The sequence below is a fragment of the Alternaria conjuncta genome, assembly GCF_024043145.1.
Source record: "Alternaria conjuncta strain BMP 0040 chromosome Unknown scaffold_3, whole genome shotgun sequence".
NCBI classification, from domain to species: domain Eukaryota; kingdom Fungi; phylum Ascomycota; class Dothideomycetes; order Pleosporales; family Pleosporaceae; genus Alternaria; species Alternaria conjuncta.
The window spans coordinates 1,466,898-1,487,049 of record NW_026250092.1 but is presented as its reverse complement, the minus strand read 5'-3'; the positions used below and the strand labels follow the sequence as shown (position 1 = coordinate 1,487,049).

Genomic DNA, 20,152 nt, shown 5'->3' with positions numbered 1-20,152 from the left:
TTCAACAATTCTCGTTTTAATACTAACGTAAGCTCTTGTGTTAACAATACTTCTCTTTTTAAGAGGACCTAATTAGATAGGTGCATATAGAATTTAGAAGTTGTAAGTCGCTTGTTCGCGTCGCCACTGCAGTACTATAGGACGAGATAGAAGAACCAGAGTATGCATCGCACTCTGAGTCAGAAGAGGGCAATATAAGATAATACTAACGTAGTCGCACCGCATCTGTCATTGCTTTGATGTACGTTACAATCAGGTACCAAAAGGACTTACCACGGAGACTACATTGCCTTGGAATCTTAGAAAAGTTCACTTTTATACTGAAGTAGTCTGCATCACCTCTGTTGTGGTCTTCAGTGTCGTCTTGTGATGTTCCATCATGGCAGTATCTCGTATTTATAGCAGCTATGTTTTGATGTCGTATGGAGGGACTACCTCAGTCAAGCATATCGAGATACCCCCGACACTCCACTTTCCGTCGCAATCCTCATCCGCCTTTCAGTTGGGCTTGAACCAAAGCTAGCGCCTAGTTGTCAACGGCAAGCAGAACAGCCTCATACTTGTTCTTCCAGTAGAGAGCATCGCTGCTAGGCGCAGCAGCTCCAACACCGTTAGTCTTCTTGGAAACTTTGGCTTGAGTAAGCTCGAGCTCCAGGCCCCGGATGACTTCGTCCCTGTCAACGACCTCCTGGCGGTACTGATCGGCCTTCTTGTAGGTGGGAAGCATCTCCTTGTACTCGCTGTAGGAGCGCTTAGCCAGCTCAGTCCATTCTAGCACGGTCCCCTCGAGCTCTTTGATCTTGTCCTCCCGAGCACGTGCTTTCTCCTCGTTCATGAAAGACGGAGAGCCACCGGCAGCGAAAGTGGGGCTCTTGGAGGCCTTGAGCTCGTTGATATCAGCCTTGAGTTTGGCGTTCTCTTCCTTGAGGGACTCGCAGCTCTGTACGGTAAACTTATGCTCTTTCTGCTTGGCGAGAAGATCGGTATTCTCCGATTCTAGCTGGTCAACCTCATCGTCGAGACCCTCGAGCTTCTTCAGAAGGCCCTCCACTTGGGTCTTGGTCTTGGCTTCTTCCTTCTTGCTGGCGTCCAAATCGGCGTTGAGAGTGCTGACTTGTTCAGAAAGAGTCGACTTTGCTCGCATGAGTTCGGTAACCTGGGACTCGAGGTCGGCGAGTTTGACGAGACGCTGCTTCAGCTCGGCGTTCTCCTTCTGACGACTACCAAGGTCGATCTTCAGGCCTTCAACTTGCTTGGTCTGCTCGTTGAGTTTCTAAAACATATTAGTTCAATCTGGGTGGAACTGGTCATATTATTGTCTCTTACCGCGAATGCCTTCCCATGCTCAGCTGCCTGGTTGCTGTAGCGCTCATTCAGAGTCCTGTTTTCCTTCTTTGCCTTTTCGGCCTCGAGTCTAGCAGTGCTCTCGCCTCCCTTCAACTGGCTGATCATGGTGTTCAGAGCCGTGTTCTTCTGTGTCTCCTTCGCGAGAAGGTCGGCGGTCGACTTAAGCTCGTCGGTGAAGCGATCGGTTGTCGCCTGCTCGTCGGCCTTCGTCTTAGCCTGGACGTCTTGGAGCGCTTTGCGCAGGGTGTCGGCTTCTGCAAGGTGCTGCTTCTTGGATTCCACGAGAGTCTCCAACTCCTTTTCGAGAGCGTCGAATTTGCGAAGATCTTCTTCCTTTGTAGAGCGCGCTTGCTCTAGGAGGTGCGCATAGTTGTCGATCTCGGTGCGCAAGTTGCCCTTCTCCAGCGTCAGGCGTGAGACGCGCTCTTGGAGGGCCTCGAGCTCCTTCAGCTTGTCGGCAGTCTGCTCCTTGTGCGCAAGGAAAGCCTCTTGGTGCTCGAGGATGAGGTTGTGCTGGATGTTGACCTACATGGCATGAAAGAATTAGTGACTGATTCATCGGTATGAAAGGCCTTCCGGGAGTCACTCACCTTCTTGTGCTGGGTATTGAGTTCGTCTTGCGAATCCTTGATCGCCTCGTTCACCATCGAGCTGTGATACAAGCTCATGTTGTCACGCTGCTTCTCGAGGAACGCAGGCAGCTTCTCCTTGGCTTCATTTGCCGCAGCAAAGAGAGTCTCCAGCTCACTCCACAGGGCTTCAACAGTCGGATTGGTCGCATCCGGTGACTCTGCGCGGATCAGCTCCAACAGTCGGCGCGTGTTGGTGACGGTGGTCGAGACAGTCATGGTGAACTTTTTGGCATGCTTGGCGACTTGTTCCTTCAAAGCATTACCTTGTGAGATGGCGAGTTGCGCGTCGGGGTTGTTCTGGGCTGTGTTGAGGACTACGTGAGCGCCACTGTCTGCGTCAGCGTTGTGGTGAGCGTCTTTGAGGGCCACATCGGAGTTGTTGGTGTTGGGGGTAGTGATCTGCTCCTTGGTGGCGATGACGCTGTCGACAGTGGGGGGAGCAGCAGCGATAGATGCAGATGGGTTGATGGACGTGGCCAAAGCTGCCTTCTTCAAGTGCGGAGCAGCATACTTGGAGTATCCGAGAGAAACGGGGCCCATGTAGGGCTTCGCGGACGCCATGTTGCGTGGTGAATGGAGAGAGCGCGGAGTTCTGTGCTTGATGTGAGTTGCTGTCAATCACTACGGTCGGATGTGGAAGTGAGGTCGCCGTTGCGCACGATGTAGTCGAATGCGATGAGTGAGGGATACGACTTACGATTGACTGTAGACAACTACGAGAGTGCGGGACGGCTTTGTTCGAGAGGGTTGGGGGTGCGGTATTCTGGTTGTTGGGGTGAAGCTGGCGCCGTGTTTGTGGACAGAGGGTAAGGGCAGTCGCGCTCGGCCTCTGGGCAACAACGCAGGCAGGTACTCTCGCCACCTAACCGAGCCAATCTTGTCGATGAGAGTGATGGCAATAGTCAGGATCCAATCAAGTCATGTTCGCGGTGAAGTGAGAAATCAAAATTATGGACTACGTGGTCACGTGGTAGCAGAAAGAGCCGCTGCCTTCACCTTTTCTCGCGCCAACACAACGACTGCAGGAGGAACGGGTAATTGGCAGTTACCTGCATGCTAGAGTACGGAGACGCTCATACAAGGAAAAAACTGAACAATTGCGCCGTAAATTACACTCGACCACAAGCGAAAGTTCACACTTTCCTGAGATAATGTAGACTTCTAGTTTTTTGCATTTTTCCTAGACGGAAGGAGACAGGAAAGATGGAAAAGGTGGACGATGAGATGGAAACTGAGAGACCTGACTGAAGAGAGGACTGATCTTCGACAAGAGACATGAACCAGGTACCTTTGTCGTTATCAGAGCTGCCACCTGGGCAACAAATGTCCATCGTTATAATAGAACGTACCTAAGCTGAGCAAGAGCCCGCGGACGATAGCAACTCTTAGACCTACACGTCGAAGTATCGTCACACAAGTTTGTCAGGGCGATCGCGGAATGCTGATTACTTAAGATGTAACTTGTGGAGAGAACAAGTCACCCACTCCAGAGCTCCCCATGGTCCCCACAACCCGCCAAGATGGACATGCGACCTGGAAACGGGAACGTGGCTCTTGGCTGACTCAGAATACGATGTTGGATCAACGTCCCCTCAAAAACGAACAAAACATGCTGACAAGGCAATGGCAAAACGCGGCTTAAGCCTCGGTTACGGGACAGAAACACAAAAAGCAAAAGACACGCCATTCTGCTTGCCTGTCAAACCAGGAAGACGGGTCAGATTCCCATTCGGCATGCTGTGTGACGGTCACGTCGGCGTGCGATGGACCACGATGGATCGCGCTGGCCGTGTTCAGACGTGCAGAGGGCACATTTGGATTTTCATCGAGTGGGTTCAGGGTGGAACAGGAGGGTTCCAGACACGCAGGCAGCCGAATACCCGCGCAGAGGACGGTCCGCCCCTTTGAGGATGTTGGAACGGCGCTAGTTCGTTGTGGTTTTGGACGCTCGTGGAATATGTTGCGGTGGGTCCCTTAGGGGCTCCTCGCTATTTATCCAGGTGGCCATGGGGAACCGCCGTTGAACCAAGCAAGTGGGGGTCGCAGCGAGTTACCTCGGGCTCAAGTGGCTGAAGTGGTTGAAGTGAGTTGAAAAGGGCCGGAGAGGCAGCAATCACAAACATGTCGAGAGAGAAAGGCCGAAACGAGGCGTCTTGGGTAAGCATTGGAGGTGATGGGGTGGGTCCACTTTCGGAGGTATGGCGCGGAAAGAGCCGCCATCCAGCGTCTGAAACATAGTCGGGATTGCTCCTAGGCCGTCCTGCAGCAGTACGGGCGAGCTGGCGCGCAGGAATGCATCATGACGGAGAAGAAAGCAGGCGAAAGTTGGGCAAGCAGTGCACGAGCCGGCAGAAGGAGCTAGTGATGTTGCACTCGCTGCGGAGGCAGGGCCAGCAGCGTACAGAGGCAGCCCCCTACGGTGGACGAGTGAAACGCGGAGGCACCGGTACAGGTCCGAAGCATCAGGTTGGGGAGCAGATGTCTAGTCATGTTGACGAGCGGCGGCAGCAGGCTTCCTAGCCCGTGGTAGGACTGGATGCAGCGGGAATCGATCGTCGCGCCAGGTTGCCGTGTCTCGTGGCTTTCACGTCGTCCATCACGTTGCGGGCGCCGATCGCGTCCGCATGGGGGACTGGCATCCGAACGTCGGGCGTGCACGCTTGACCTGCCCTTGGCCGCCGTGTCGCGGGAAGACATTTAATATCATCCTGCCCGCCCAGCTGGGTCACGGCTGCTGCTGCGAGCATGGGCCTTCATCGCGAACGGTGCAGATCAGGGATTCTTTGCCGACACGTTATTTCTTAGGCCAGTCGCATACCGTCCCGGCTGTTCAGTCGTCTGTTAGTGCTGCATAGTGTCTCGTTTGCGCCCTCCTGCCTGTCCATTGAGATACTTTTTTTGCTTCTTCGTCCCTCGTTCAGTCGCGTCGCCCTCTGCTAGCACCGTACACCACCCACCACCACCACCGCTCTACTGCACCCCTCCCAACCTCCGGTAGCGTCTCCCGCTCGCCTCAGATTCCAATTAGCTGCACGAGTCAGCCCGCTAGGACCTCAGCTAACACACATGGTAGGCCTTGACTGCTACCTCGCTACTGCTGTATGCTGTAGCCCATCCCTAGCGTGTCGCGACTTCTCCTCTCCATCGCCGCTGCCTCAGCTCCTCCACGACGTCACCCACAGCAGTTTATGGCACCGGCAATCATGTGCTTCGGACGAAAACCCTCTGCCACCGACCCCGAGTCGAGGAAGAATGTCGAGATCGAAAAGAACCTCCGCGCCGACCGGAAGCGGGCTGAGCGCGAGGTGAAGCTGCTGCTACTCGGTATGCATTGAACGGGCCCCGGTGATACAGCGTGACTGAGACAAGAGTGCAGGTGCCGGAGAGAGCGGCAAGTCGACCGTCCTCAAGCAGATGCGCATCATCAACGCAGGCGGATTCCAGAGCCTCGAGCGCAAGACATGGCGGGCCACCATCTTCAACAACCTGGTCTCGGCCTTCCAGACCATCTACGCAGCCATGCAGGAAGACGACATTGACTTTGAGGACGACGACAATATTGTATGTCCCATCCAATGGCTCCCTGCCAAACACCATTAACCGACGACAGCGTTACTCTGAGATGGTCAACTCCGCGCCCGACATTGGCACCGAGGAGCCCATGCCCGAAGAGTTTCACACAGCCTTCAACTCGCTCTGGGCCGACAAGGGCGTACAGCTCACAATCCTCAAGGGCAACCAGTATGCGCTGCACGACAACCTGAACTAGTGCGTTCTCCTCCTCCACCATCTCTACCACTCCCAGGCTAACAATTCAGCTTCTTCCAAAACATTGACCGTCTGTTCCAACGGGACTTCCTGCCCACCGACCAAGACATTCTGCGCACGCGATTACGGACCACCGGTATCTCCGAGACCATCTTCGAGCTCGGCAACCTGACATACAAGATGGTCGACGTGGGTGGCCAGCGCTCAGAGCGTAAGAAGTGGATCCACGTTTTTGACAACGTGCAAGTCGTGCTCTTCCTCGTGGCCATTAGCGGATACGACCACGTGCTAGTAGAAGACCGGAATGGCGTAAGTCACCTTTTAAGCACTCACGCTACGTCCACTAACACCACTAGAACCAAATGCACGAAGCTCTCATGCTATTTGAGTCGATATCCAATTCCAAATACTTCGAAAAGTCGGCGCTTATCCTCTTCCTCAACAAGATCGATCTCTTCACCGACAAGATAGCAAGTGGCATGAGCCCGATCCGGAGGGTCTTCTCCGACTACACCGGCGGGGACCGAGATGTGGAGGCCGGCAAAGAGTTCTTCGCCAACAAATTCCGCAACCTCGTCCGCCAGCCCAAGAAGGAGGTCTACGTCCACTACACCAACGCGACCGACACCAACCTGCTCAAGATCACCATGGCGTCTGTACAAGACATGATCGTCCAGCGCAACCTCAACGCACTGATACTATAGTAATCACGGATGGTCGCGTTGCGATCGTCGCCGTCTTACACACAGCCCACGAGAGCGCTCGCGCGCCCACGCGAAAGCAGGGGTGCACAACGCACACGCGCCCGCGCTGTCGACCCACCTGCCCTAGAAACGGACAGTCCGCCTGGCGGGACCGGAGTAGCAACGGACTTTTAGTGGATGAGAAGAGACGACTTCCACGGCCCTTTTCTATTTTATACCCCCGATACCTCTTTCTCCGCTTCTTCATGATCTTCGCCAGTACATGACGATCTCACGACTTAATCTCTTGGTCTTGATTCTAGTCTTGATCTTGGTCTCTTTTTCTTCTCTCTTGGTTTGTTCTAGTAAGCGGACACACGCATTTTGTAGATTCATAGTGTATTGCAGATCTGAGGAGACGAGCATGTCTTGGAACTCGACTGTGGAAAGATACAGAGGCTGACAAAATCTCCCTCCCTATCTCGGCTTTGGACAACTACCGTTCATTGGGTGTTGTGTACCTAGTACTCCTGCGCAGTCACTCACTGAGAGTGGGCAGGGTCATAGATTGGGGTTGGGCAGTGCCATGTCCAAAGAAACATATTACATGGCATTGGACGTGCAGCGGGGAATGCAGAAGAGGTACATTTTGCTGCTGCAGTGTAATATCAACAAACCATCTTACCCAGCTCCGAGACATTCTTCATCTTGACGTACTCCGGTTCCCGTAGTTTCCGTTTCCCGTGTCGTTGCATATGCAGCCACTTACATAGCCATGTCCAACTTACATCATATTTACCCTGATTTACCCACCGCAAGCGAAGGGAGATATGATCAGGATGATAAAAAGCCGCAATCCCGCGGGGTTCGTCAACGCCCATGCATCATGCGCCTCTGCGGCGTGGTTGCCTTACAGACCGAACCAGTCGCTCTCGGTCCGTGCCGCTTCAACCCGGCGTGGGACGTTGACTCGCACGTCGCGTCGCAGAGTGGGAGGAGGGTCTATCCCTCCAGAAAGAGGGAGTGGCTGAGCTGGTGGCTTGGCTGTGACTTGTGGCGTCGGTTTGTGGTGGAGAAAGACGTGATGGGTGGATGGATGTGTATAGAAAAGGGTGAGATGGATTGTAGTGCAGTGCAGTGCGATGTATTGGACATGCGGGGTGGGTGGTCAGGCGCGCACAATGGGATTGTGAGGTCACGCGAAGAGTGTTGGCGGAGTGAGTCGAAGGGTGCTGTTGGTGAGGGCAGTGTGGTTTGTGGAGGGATGCGAAGTGAGGTAGTGCGGATGGGGGAATCCCTTGCTTTGAGGAGGGGACAACGCCTGTGAGAGGGCAATAGTGGGCGCTTGCTAACAATATGTGTTGTCGTAGGTAGACACTAAGAGAAGGCCAGCAAGCTAGGTAGTAATATGTGCAAGTATGAACAAGATTGATTTGACGGTGCAAACAGCGCTGTATAATGGGCAGAGCAATACTCATTCTACCTAGGTATATTGCAGATAGCGAGTATCAGAGGATGCATCTTAGCCACAATGCTCTAACGACAGACACCATTGGAATATATGGGGGATATGATCTAGACCACACACCGACATCTTGTCACGAGACCTGGGTAAATATCCGTGGACGTTCACCGTACTCTCGACCGCTTCACGCTTCTGACATGTGCAATGCTCTCGTGACGGGTGCCGGCTGCCAGTGCTAGTGCCAATCGGGGAAACATCGGCGCGTGGAGCACCTGCAGCAAGTCCTGATAGCCGGCCTTGAGCCTCATCAACACCATCGTCATACCCAATACCCCTCCACCCAGTTGGCCATGTTCTCGCCCGCTGTCGGCAGAGTCGCCCGCTCTGCAAACACCTTCGGCACTGCGCCAGCGACGTCGTATGTCTTCACCCGCTGCGCCCGCTCTGCGCTGAGCACCAGCACGGCGCCGCAACAACCCTTCCGACCCAGCCACCAGCGGCGCTACTCGTCCTCGAAGCCGTCCACACCCCCGAACAGCAAAAAGAAGCCCACGGAAATAGATCAGAATGCGACGGCAGAGCTCCAGGGCGCCGGCAAGAAGTCCAAGGAGACGAAGAAGCTGAAGGAGCCCTCGACGGCTACCACAGGCAACAACGTGCCCTTTGTACCGCCAACAAACCACCTCCGGGAAGACGGTAAGATGCCGCGAGGATGCACCTTCCCATGCACATGCTGACTTATCGTAGATGTCAAACTATCCGCCTTCTTCGGCCTCCACCGCCCTATCTCCATCTCGCGCTCCTTCCCCAACGCGACGTCGACCGCCGAATTTGACGCCTTCTTTGACGTAAACCGGGCGAGTGACGTCCAAAGAATGGAAGCCACCAAGAACGTTCTCGCTGGCTTCCTGGACCGCGTAAACGCCGAGATCGATGCGCAAGAGGAGCAGCGAGCCGATGCGATACAATCCGAGCAGGAGGTATACCACCTCGATGTTGAACCCACACAGCAAAACGTAGAAGACTGGGCATCTCGCCTTGTTCCTTTCCGAGCACCAGCGGCACCCGAGCCGTACGATGCACTAGCGAGCGCGCCTCAGGCCGAGTCACACTCCGCTGAAGGCCTCTCCGCTAGCATCAACCAGCGCATAACCGAAGTACCGCTGCCCGCGCAAGAGAGGAAGCCAAGCACATTTCGCCAGCACGTTGCGCGACGAAGATATGGCATGTACATGATTAGTGTAAAGAGGCAACGGAAGCTCAAGATGAAGAAGCACAAGTACAAGAAGCTCATGAAGAGGACGAGGCTGTTGCGGAGGAAGCTCGATAGGTTGTAGTGAGTACATAGCGTTGGCGTTATAGACATGCATGGCCAGGTCGAAGAGAATAACTTCATGGACTCGCGGACTGCTGGCCTTGGAACATCGATATCGCCTGCGGAGGTGCGAAGCCGGTCGCAGTGACCAGGAATAACACCCGCGGCTTAACGGTCGCGTCCCTAAGGTCCTTCGTTTGACAGAAGGCATTACGAATTTACTCGACTCATCTTTGGAATCTCGCGCATTGTCCTGGTGTTTTGAGCAGCTTGTTTTGATCGCATATGACGCCAGACGGGGCCGCTTCTTCTTTCGAAATACCACCGTCAATAACCACCATTACGTGCATTTCCCTTGCATTGTGTTTCTGCCCGAGCATCTCGCTGTTTCTTCATGCATCGCAAAGAGTCTCTGAGAATTCGAATGGAAGTTCAAGATGCGAACGCATTGATGATCGGCGCTGTCAAGCGACGTTTGTTGACGGCGGCTATACTACGCTCTAGGCGTAGTCCCGTGTCGCAAAGTCACATGAAACCCCACCGCGACTGAGGCCGTCACAACACCCCCAACATCAGGCAGCACGCACGTCAGTCGACTGAGTCGATGCCCCGCACGGAAGCCTTAACAGACGGCTCCTAAGGCGTAGCGAAGTCGCAGCCCGGCAATCATACGTTCCAGCACGCTCAAGAGCGCATGACGCCTTGGCACGAACACCCCTCTGTCATTTTTCCACTGCGTTTTCACGACCCCGCTGTGTTCTGGGCGTCGGATCGAAGGCGGGATACACGTCTTGGGCGCATGGTTGAGACGTCCAAGTGATCCTTCCCCCAGGCATGGCGCTTGGAGGTGAGTCCCTTGGAGAGAGAGTGGCGGGAACGGAGGCACAGATGAATGTGATATATAAGCCTGGTATACCTCGCCCACAGATTGGAAGGCCAGCAACTTCGACAACAGCAAAGTCAACAGTAGCATCCAGCAAACTCCCCTTCTTTCGCTTCTTACAGCACTTTTTCCATTCTTTCGCCCAGGTCGGCCTTTATATCAACTCCATCTACCTATTACTTACTTCTTTCATTACAAGAGCTAGTCTCTCGTTTTCCTCCACTTTTAACATTTAACGCATTACTACTATTATCGTTCTTTCGATTCCAAATCACAACCACAACAAATCAGCAAACATGGTTTCCAAGACTTTCATCATCGCGGCTATGATTGCCTACGTCCAGGCCCGTTTCGGTCAGGAGCAAGTCCCCATCGATGCTATCAGCCAAGTTCAGGGTGGCGATGGTGGTGCCGCTGCTACCATTGCTGGTGCGGCCATCTCTGACCTTCTCGGTGGAGCAAACTCTTGCGATAAGGTATGTGCTTCTCCACTTGTTTACCCTTCCTCCACATCCCCGGGTCTCGGGCTAACAAACACACCAGCTCGTCCGTGCTGATCAGATCTTCACCGAACTCGGTGGCGGTGCTGATGCCCTTGCTGCTGCCATTGGCATGGTGACTGCGGAGAAGAACACCAACCCCTTCGCTGGCGGCAACGCACAGAACGTCTGTGGCGATGCTTCGCTTCCTGCTACTGCTGAACTTCGTGGTATTACTCCTCTCATTGACCCTGATGTCGATGTCAACGGTGATGCTGCTGCCCTTAGCGCCAGCAGTGCTGCGTCTCCTCTCGCTGCTGATGGTATGAGTGTCTTTGACCTCATGGACCAGGCTGGTCTCGGTGACCTTGTTGTTAGCCAGGCTTCGGCTGGTGGTGCCGGTGCTGCCGCTGGTGGTGCTGCTGCCGGCGGTGCTGCTCAGGGTGGCAACCAGGCGGCTGCTGGTAACGGCAATGCCAACGCTGGTAACAACGCCGACGCTGGTAACAACGCCAACGCTGGTAACAACGCCAACGCTGGTAACAACGCCAACGCTGGTAACAATGCCAACGCTGGTAACAATGCCGCTGCTGGTAACGGAGCTGCCAATGCCGGCAACGCGAACAACAACGCTGGTAACGCTACTGCTGATGCTGGTGCCGATGCCGCTGCTGGTAACAACAACAACGCGAACGACAACCAGAACAACAACGCCAATGCCGGTAACAACAACGCTGGCAATGCCAACAACAACCAGAACCAGAACGACAATGCCAACGCTGGCAACGCCGGCAACGACAATGCAGCTGACAACGCTGGCAATGCCAACAACAACGCTGGAAACAACGCCAACAACCAGCAAGATGCCGCCGCCGGTAACGATAACGCCAATGCCGGCAACCAGAACAACAACAACGCCAACGCCGGCAACAACGCAAACAACCAACAAGACGCCGCCGCCGGAAACAACAACGCCGGAGCCGACGCAGCAGCAGGCGGTGCCGGCGGCGCCGAAGACTTCGGTCTCTGCACCCCCACCATCACCTTCCAAGGCGGCGAGAACGGACGCCCCGCCGACGAATTCACCTTCCAGATCGCGGACCCGCTCGCGCGCGGCGGCCAAGGCGAAGCCCTCAACCCGGACATCATCACCAACGCGCTCTGCAACCAGCTGACCAACGTGTGCGAAGCCAACGAGGCTGCTGTCGCTACTTGCGAGAGCGCTGCTGCGGCTGTTCAGGGCGGAGACAGGAACAAGGCGCTTGCGGATCAGTTTAACAGCCTTGTTGGATTCGCTGGTGCGGTTACTAACCCGGATGGTGGTGCGGAGGATGTGGGTGCTGCGGCGAAGGCGAGGAGCATGCGCCGTGGTCTTAGGTTGTAAGAAGGTGGTTGTGAGATAGAAGATGAGAGGGGTATGAGTATGAGATGAGAAGATGGGAGTGGGAGAGGTGCTCTAAACGAAATTTAGATGCGAAGGGGATGGACCAGTACGCATTTTCTTTGCTGGATGTCTACTGTTGTTAGAAGTTGGCTCGACTTTTCCTTTTTTCTTTTTATACTGTATTCTTATACCACTGCATTTGCGTTTTACGACGAGTAGATTGATATCGATGAACAAATCTGTTACGATGATTACTGTTTCTCTGTTGCTGGCTTGTGAGTTGCAAATGATGTCTCTCTGAGTCCTTCTGAACAGCCTTTTACATTATATCAATCGGCTGTTTGTTGGATACTTGCAGCTTGCCTTGAGTGGCTTCATTCGGTTGCTGGTACCGAGGCTCTCCTCAACATCGTGGTGGAGGCGAAGAAGTGAAGGCGCGTTTGACCCAGACTGGGGCCTGGCCTTGGTTCGAGCTGGTCATCGAAGACGTACTTTGGTAACCTTGGTGGAGGCAAAACTTGAGGGAAGCTGAAGTCTGCATTCCGAAAGACCTCGCCGATGTTCATACGTCCTTCGTTGCGTTGCTGGTAGCGAGCGTCTCCTCGATACTTGGGTGGAGGCAAAGCTTGAGGGATCACGAGGTCTGTAATTTGAGATACACTGTCAATATTCCTGTTTCCCTTCGCCGACTTGATAGTTCTAGACTCTTATTCCAGTGGGAGAGGCGTTGATTCGAGACGGTCGATATGTCGGCTCTAGATCTGCCTCCATTGCCTGCGCAGTATCTTGCAGTGAGAGGCGTTATCTGGACGCCGACCATGTTGTGGTTCTGGACTTGTTTTCTTGTTTCCGCAGTATCTGGGTGCTGAAGGGTAGACCCACCGGGTACGCTAAGCGCTCTTTGCGCCATGTACGTACACTCACATTGGCAGCTGATTCATGGAGCCATCCGGACAACAGCGCAAGCGGAGATTTCCATGCGACGTCGTGTGCCATAATCGTGGTAGGAGGCACCTCGAGATGCAATCTAGAGGAGGCTGTGTAGAGATTTGCATTCGCATGCAGAATGCTCCCACTGCAGTGGATCAGGAGTCTTTTGAAATGTCTCGAAATGTAATCGATGTGTGTGTTCAGTGGTAGCGAAAGGAGCTGCAACCTGAGTGTGTCTCGTGGCACCACTTACTCCACGGGAGAAATTATCGGTATCTGTGTTTCTCCTCGGTCGACGGGACCTAACCCACACCCTCACTTCGGTAGACACGCGACAGCTCCAGGAACGGCGAGGTAGTGGCCCAGAACTGAGGGAAAAGCAAGCGGTACCGTTCCCTACATTGTGCTATGTGGGTTCGATCGAGGCTCCGAGTTCCGTTACTCCGCCTCGAAAAAGCAAACAAAAGAACGTGGCTAGACAACGTCACGAGAAAATCTCCGGAGTCTGGAGTTGTCGCAGCTTGCAAGGTACATGCAAGTCCTACGATACGACTTCTGTTTGCGGACTTGGACGCAAAACCCGACCGAGCGTCTTCACCACACGGGCTGTGCTTAATCTAATGCAGACAGGATGGATACATCCTGTTCCGAGAATCCTCCCCGGCATCCCCGCCCTGCTCCGCCTTTGCAATTGTATGCGCTGCTGGCTGTTGGTACGCGATATGCGGTAGATAGCGATATCACACGCTCATTGGCCATGGGTAGGATGAGGTTACTTGGTGTAGCTGATCTGCAAGTCCGTTGTGATCTGCGCTGCATCTGTCTTCCGCGGAGCTGGTGGAGGTGGACGCTCGACTTACCTATGAAGGCGAAGTGGCTTGCGGAGAGACCCTGAGCTAGAAGGTATGGAAGAAAGGAAGGAGTGTGTGTGGGGATGGTGAGTCTCGCCAGGAGCAGGGGAACCATGTGCGCGCTTGGAGTCGGTGAAGTGGAATGAGCTGTTTTGGACAGCGAGACGAGTGTTGTGAGCTGGTTATGATAGCGAGGCAGCTTTGCCGTTCCGAGCAAGCGGCTGGCGCACAGCGATCATGTGTTGGACGATCATTGGGAATTGCAGGAGGCCAAGGCAGAGCTATGAGCGTCGGTAGTCCACGTGTGAAGGTGCTAGAGTCAGTAAATCCCGCTGTCGTTCATTGCTTTTGAGGCGGAATCAGGCGGCAGCCACAGACGCATTGTCATGGCACACAACCCTCGTCACGTCGCATTCGCTTCGATGTGGCGCAACGAGTGCAATGCCGGAGTCGAATGCCTGGCAGAGTGGCTTCGTACGAACTCTAAACGCGAACTTGAGCCGTCGACACCGGATGGGTAGCGCCCGCCCATGGAGTGAAGCTACTGGGACGTTCGTGCCTGCTAGGCCCGATCTGGGCAAGGGGTGTCATCCAAGATGAGGATCAGGTACGACTGCATTGACTCGACCCACCAAACACGTTTGAGGGCTGGCAGAGTGAGGTGGTTGATGGTGAAGAGCAGCGGCGGAGAGAAGGGCCGCGGTGGCTGGCTCCCAGCTAGGCGTGGCAAAACGGCTGCGCCACGGTGATCACAAAAGCTTGAGTGCCCAACAGATGGACTGTTTGGGTGACAGTGTAAGAGATGCGTTCACTCGACATGACATGGCGGCAGGCCATGCAAGTAGTGCAGTGCTCAGACAGCATTACGCAAAACACTAGGTCCGCATGGGCTTAGGCGCCAAAGTGGGTCCCGATGAAAATCGCGTGCGTCTCGACATGCATTCCTTCCACACAGACAACAAAGCCTGTTAGCCTCATTGCGCACGAGCGTCGTCTAGCATGGCACATTATTAAGAGAAACATTTAGCACAGGGCGAGAAGCCAAGGGAAGCTGAGAAAAAAACTTTGAGACGTGCTTGCTGAGAAAAGGATCACCATCGGTCCTTTACTCGGTCCCATTCCCCCGCCATCCGATTCGCACCGCTGCAACAGGCCCTGATGACGACGTAGGTGCTAATCGCGAGTGTGGTTCTTCAGTTCATGGCGAAGTTCTCCCTTACACCTTCTTATATGCCTTTTTTCGCCGATTGAGACGCGGAATACTATAGTAGTCTATGCTTGCCGCTCGCCAACTCCCTGTGGATACCTACTAGATGAATCAGGCCAGCATGACCACTCCGCGACGGAAGGCATGTGTCGAGTGCCGACAGCAAAAGGTACTTCCCCACCTCAATGCATCGCGACAACGTCCGCAACGGCTTGGATGGTTTACTGATCATTTCTTTGGCAGATCCGATGTGATGTCGAGCAGCATAAGGTACCGCATGACCCATGCGGCCGCTGCAAGAAGATGGGCCTCGAATGCCGCATTCTTCCCACGTCAACCAGGAACCTGCGCCAAACAAAGGCAGAGATGCGACGCGAATTGGAAGAGTTGCGATGGAATATGAGGCAGGGGCAGAATCCTGGCGATGCAAACTACCCGCAATCGACAGCATCACCGACCGTCGACATGCAAAACTACGCTCCGCTTGAACACGCTTCGGGCACATATTCTGATCCCTCCGGAAGGACAGATGCATCAGATTCCATGTCACCAGCTTTCGACTCGCGGCCGCCGACGCGAAAAGGTTCCGATCATCATGGCACGGTACCGCGTGTGATTGACGGCTACCTGCTCGATTCAAAGAGAATTGACGATTGCTTCACCATGTACGTTGACTCAGGATGTCGTTCTTATCTATGCTAACATGACTGCAGTTACTTCACCCAATACCATCCACTGTTTCCTATCTTGGACCCTTCAATAGGGCCGAATGACTATTATGACCAATCGCCGTTCTTATTTTGGACTATCGTGGTCACGGGATCGCGGCGGTACTCTGAACACGAAGTCCTAGAGAGGACGAGCCAGCCCATCACCCAGCTCGCGTTCTCTTCAATGGCGCTACGCACCTCACAAGTTCCGATCATCCAAGGTCTACTAATTCTGTGCACATGGCGACTACCCACCAACTCAATGTACAAAGATACGACACACCTCATGTGTGGATCGGCAGTGCATCTAGCAACACAAATTGGTCTGCACATAGCAGGTGTTGGCCAGGATTTTGCTAGGACGCCGCTTGAGAAGGACCAGTCACTCAAGGTGCAACGCGCCAGGCTCTGGCTGTGTTGCGTCATCGTTTCCATAAGGTGAGGTCACCAAAAGAAGTAACACTGTGACATACGCTAACCGTATCTAGAACGAGCTGTGTTGAAGGTATACCACCTCTTGCTGAGTCATTCTTCGATGGCGATGAACAAGACCGTGAAGACATGGTTCCATACCTCCCGTCTGACCTGCAGTTCCTGCATAAAGTCTACATCATCCTCATGCGTGCCATGGTTGCCATGGGCAAGACCAACTTACAATCCATTCATTGTGATGTCCGTGTATTACGATCATTGATTGGCATATTCGACTCGCAACTCCTCAGCTTGGCCCCATCTTCTCCAAGTGAACTCGGTAAGTCTAACCCGGTCATTTCCAAACTTGAGCTAACGAAATAGATACCCTGCAACTAAGCTGTGCACGTATTCACGTAATGGCGTTCCATTTCTTCGCCCACCCCACGAACCCTGGACCCGATGCCGAGGGTCTCTCACGATTCTACTCCCTTTGCATCTCAGTTATCCAGTCCGCTTCGACGATGCAGACGACACAAAAGATCTTCCTACCCTCCGTCTCGCAATCATTCATTGACCGAACTATTACTCTGGCTGGGTTTACCATTCTTAGACTCGTTCGAAGTCCGCTTGCTCAACATCTGGATGTACTTGCGGGCGAACGAGCTTTCTCACAGGCGTATGATTTCCTTAAGAACGTCTCTTTACAACCAGGAGACATCCATTTCCGAACTGCGCACATCATGAAGGATTTATGGGGTAGCGACAAGGTGTTCCGTAAGAAGGATGGCCGTGTGGAATCGCTATATCTGAGGTTGAGGACGCGATTGAGCATGAGCATTAGTTACGACATGTTCTGGTACTGGCGAGAAGAGTTCAGCAACATGAAGAATCCGTACGGCGACGAAGTAACTCTTTCGCACGAGAACCCCCAGCAGAACCCACCTCGTAAGCATCTTTCGTCAAGTCTGACGGGCTCTTAACTAACAAACATGTCAGAATACCCATCCCAACAACAACAACACCCACAGCAGCACCAGCAGCAACTTCCGGATCCTTCGATGAGACAGCAACAACAACTCCCAGTGACCAAATTCGACCCCAGCTTGGTGAGTCCTCAGATGCAACAGGACCCGTCCGTAATGAGCTTCGATGCCTGGGAAGGTCCAGACTATGGAGTGCCGCCAATGCTTGATCAATTTCCCGATTACGACTGGGCGGCCGGATTTGAGTTCTCCAATGCGGAAATGCCCAATGTGCCGGTTGGCCCTATGAATCCAATGATGACAGCACCAGGGCCTGGAGGCGCACCGAATATGGGATACACCTACGGTTAGAAGTTGTAGGGTCCGCGTAAGGGGATGAATCGGACGCGATGGAAGAGTAATAATAGCGGTTTCTCGCCTGGTGCGGGAGTTGAAGCGTTCAGATACCGTATACCTACTCAGATACGCAATGCCATGGAATATACTTTACCCCGATCGTCCATTGCAGACGCCACATACGGTCTACGAAGACCTCCCAAACGTAGACATCTGGATTCGGGATCGCGATCGCGGGATCGGTAACACCGCTAGACAATAGTCCAGGAACGGATCGCGGTGGCGCAAATTTTTCGATCGCTTCGATGCACGCTGCATCTTCCTGGGAACAGGCGCGACGCCAAAGAGCTGGGGTGGTGTGCCGGTCTGACCGAACGAACTCCGAACGCGATGGAGATGAATTACCAAGGCGTATATGATAACAAAGGGTCTTCTCTTCCAGTGGGGACGGTCCGACAGGTACAAGACGAACCTTGCAGCAAAAAGCAAAACGTGGGTGCGATCACCTGTAGTGCCTTCATCGCGCAGCCTGACCCTGATGGGCCACTAGCGGCGCCTTGTGCACCACAATCCAAAGGCGTGTACCCAGGTGGAGGAGGAAAGAGGAACCGACACAAAACACCAAAGCAACCGCCATGCCGGCCGCCAGCTCACTTTAAATCCCAGTCTACCCCTCTCACCAACCCCCCATGCGCTCGCTCGCCTACCCAGGAGACTTCGGCATCGGCCAGCATACCCAACGGGGCATTCCATCCTCCAAATCCTATCTCATACGATATCGCCTCCCGCCTCCAACGCGCCGACCATGGACATCGGCGAAACTGAATTTCGCAGTCTTGTCTGACCAGTGAGAAGGGACAAGCATGGCGCTCCTACCGGTCAAACTGCCGGCGAACATCGGCACCACACTACGTCAGCAGCAGGAACAAGGGCTTTGTTGCGGGGGTGGTCACCACCACGGCTGCGGCTTTTCGCTTGGTGTTTTGCGCGTCGTCTCGAGGGGTGTGGATATGACGTTTGTGGGTTGTGCAACTTTTCACTATTTTGCATGTTATAGGGTTGGTTGAATGTTCATCCGAGAAAGTGTTTTCGCTTTCGCCATCGCAAAAAAGAAGATCTTTGATCAAAACAGATGGCTACGGAGTACTTGGCCGAGAAAGACGGGGGGAGGGCATACCCGGGTCTGCCTATCTGCGGCGTAGCCTCGTTCTCAACTGAAAAGAAGTGGTGTGGTTACTATCTTATTACCCTTTCATGCTTATTTCGAGATTAGCTATTAGATTTTCTATATAAAGGTTGTAGGAGTTAGGTCCGGTTGGTTGGTAATGATTAGATACTGTTCCCAAATCCGCGGTCGCTTTTCGGGTTGACAGCATCCTAGTTCGCAGGACGGGTACGTAAGGCCATCGCTTCCGCATCTGGTCGACTATTCGTGGGTAGCCCAGCCTTACTTGTTGCGGCCCGCCACAGTGTATACGCAAGACGCCGAGTCTCAGCGGGCTAAAGTCAGGCTGTCGGGTGTACCTTCTTGCTCGTTTTGATGCCTGACGAGGACACTATACCCCTTGAATTGATTGAATTCGCTGCTTTTGATATTAAGAAAGAGTTGGTTGCGCGTATATAGTAAAGAGCTGGGTTATCGTTGTTATCGGCATTATCAAAGCGAAAGAAGAGAAGGCAATATGGGATCCAGCAAAGCAGGAGAAACAGAAAGGAAGATGACGGCCGTCGAGAAACTGCGAAGCATGCTCGCGGATCCTAACAAGTTCCTTTCTTGTCCCGGAGTATATGATGGCTTCACAGCGCGGATAGCTCTCCAAGAAGGCGTAGACTGTCTATACATGGTACGTCTCCCCATCTCCATATCCATATCCCCCCCACGATAACAAACAACACCAAACCAACCCAACTAACACATGTCCAGACAGGCGCAGGAACAACAATGTCCCGCCTCGGCGCCGCCGACATGGGCATAGCCACCTTCACAGACATGCTCACCAACGCCAGCATGCTCGCCTCCCTCTCGCCGTCGACCCCCCTAATCGCCGACGCAGACACGGGCTACGGCGGGCCCGTCATGGTGGGCCGCACAGTAACCTCGTACATCCGCGTGGGCGTCGCCGGCCTGCACCTCGAAGACCAAATCGTGAGTAAGCGGTGCGGGCACCTCAACGGCAAGCAACTCGTCGACATCGAGGAGTTTGAAGCGCGGATCCGGGCTGCGAGGTTAGCGCGGGAGGCAAGTGGCGGCGACATCGTCATCATCGCTCGAACGGACGCGTTGCAAGGATTCGGGTACGAAGAAGCACTGCGCCGTCTCCGTGCGGCAGTCGCTCAAGGCGCAGACATGGCGTTCCTGGAAGGCGTGACAACCGCCTCAGACGCGCAGCGCATATGCTCCGATCTATCTCCCACACCTTGTCTCTTCAACAGCGTCCCCGGCGGCGTATCCCCTGATTTCTCGGTCGAAGAATGCAAGGCCATGGGGTATAAACTTGCTATTTTCCCGCTGCTGGCCTGCGAGGTTGTGTATCCTGCGGTTAGGAGGGCGGTGCAGCAGATGAAGGCGGGGCATGTGGAGAGTGTGGAGGGGGATGGGAAGAGGTATGGCCCGAGGGAGTTGTTTCAGGTTTGTGGGCTGGATGAGTTGATTGAGTTTGATGTTAAGGCTGGGGGGTTGGGTTATAAGAATGGGGCGTGAGGGGGATGGGATGGGTATGTATGATTGCTGCATGGATATGAGAGGCAGTGAGGCTTGGAGAGGC

General features: G+C 54.0%; 6 protein-coding genes across 6 annotated transcripts; 5 read left to right on the top strand and 1 right to left on the bottom strand.

The window, feature by feature from the left end:
• Nucleotides 1-526: 526 nt before the first annotated feature.
• J4E85_002477 (uncharacterized protein) lies at nt 527-2,540 on the bottom strand (the record flags this gene model as incomplete). The annotated part of the gene is made up of 3 exons (XM_051466755.1): nt 527-1,273; nt 1,327-1,872; nt 1,938-2,540. The coding sequence occupies 3 exons, from the start codon at nt 2,538-2,540 to the stop codon at nt 527-529; spliced, it is 1,896 nt and encodes a 631-aa protein (XP_051329610.1).
• Nucleotides 2,541-5,167: 2,627 nt separating this feature from the next.
• Nucleotides 5,168-6,451, top strand: J4E85_002476 (uncharacterized protein; the record flags this gene model as incomplete). The annotated part of the gene is made up of 5 exons (XM_051466754.1): nt 5,168-5,303; nt 5,356-5,540; nt 5,590-5,747; nt 5,798-6,056; nt 6,104-6,451. The coding sequence occupies 5 exons, from the start codon at nt 5,168-5,170 to the stop codon at nt 6,449-6,451; spliced, it is 1,086 nt and encodes a 361-aa protein (XP_051329609.1).
• Nucleotides 6,452-8,245: 1,794 nt separating this feature from the next.
• J4E85_002475 (uncharacterized protein) lies at nt 8,246-9,232 on the top strand (the record flags this gene model as incomplete). Its single annotated transcript, XM_051466753.1, has 2 exons — nt 8,246-8,591; nt 8,643-9,232. The coding sequence occupies 2 exons, from the start codon at nt 8,246-8,248 to the stop codon at nt 9,230-9,232; spliced, it is 936 nt and encodes a 311-aa protein (XP_051329608.1).
• Nucleotides 9,233-10,389: 1,157 nt separating this feature from the next.
• Nucleotides 10,390-11,956, top strand: J4E85_002474 (uncharacterized protein; the record flags this gene model as incomplete). The annotated part of the gene is made up of 2 exons (XM_051466752.1): nt 10,390-10,569; nt 10,637-11,956. The coding sequence occupies 2 exons, from the start codon at nt 10,390-10,392 to the stop codon at nt 11,954-11,956; spliced, it is 1,500 nt and encodes a 499-aa protein (XP_051329607.1).
• A 3,109-nt stretch (nt 11,957-15,065) lies between these two features.
• J4E85_002473 (uncharacterized protein) lies at nt 15,066-17,402 on the top strand (the record flags this gene model as incomplete). Its single annotated transcript, XM_051466751.1, has 6 exons — nt 15,066-15,113; nt 15,188-15,609; nt 15,658-16,092; nt 16,143-16,405; nt 16,450-17,013; nt 17,065-17,402. 6 exons carry the CDS (start codon nt 15,066-15,068, stop codon nt 17,400-17,402), a joined length of 2,070 nt encoding a protein of 689 aa, XP_051329606.1.
• Nucleotides 17,403-19,069: 1,667 nt separating this feature from the next.
• Nucleotides 19,070-20,088, top strand: J4E85_002472 (uncharacterized protein; the record flags this gene model as incomplete). The annotated part of the gene is made up of 2 exons (XM_051466750.1): nt 19,070-19,231; nt 19,312-20,088. 2 exons carry the CDS (start codon nt 19,070-19,072, stop codon nt 20,086-20,088), a joined length of 939 nt encoding a protein of 312 aa, XP_051329605.1.
• Between the last annotated feature and the right edge of the window lie 64 nt (nt 20,089-20,152).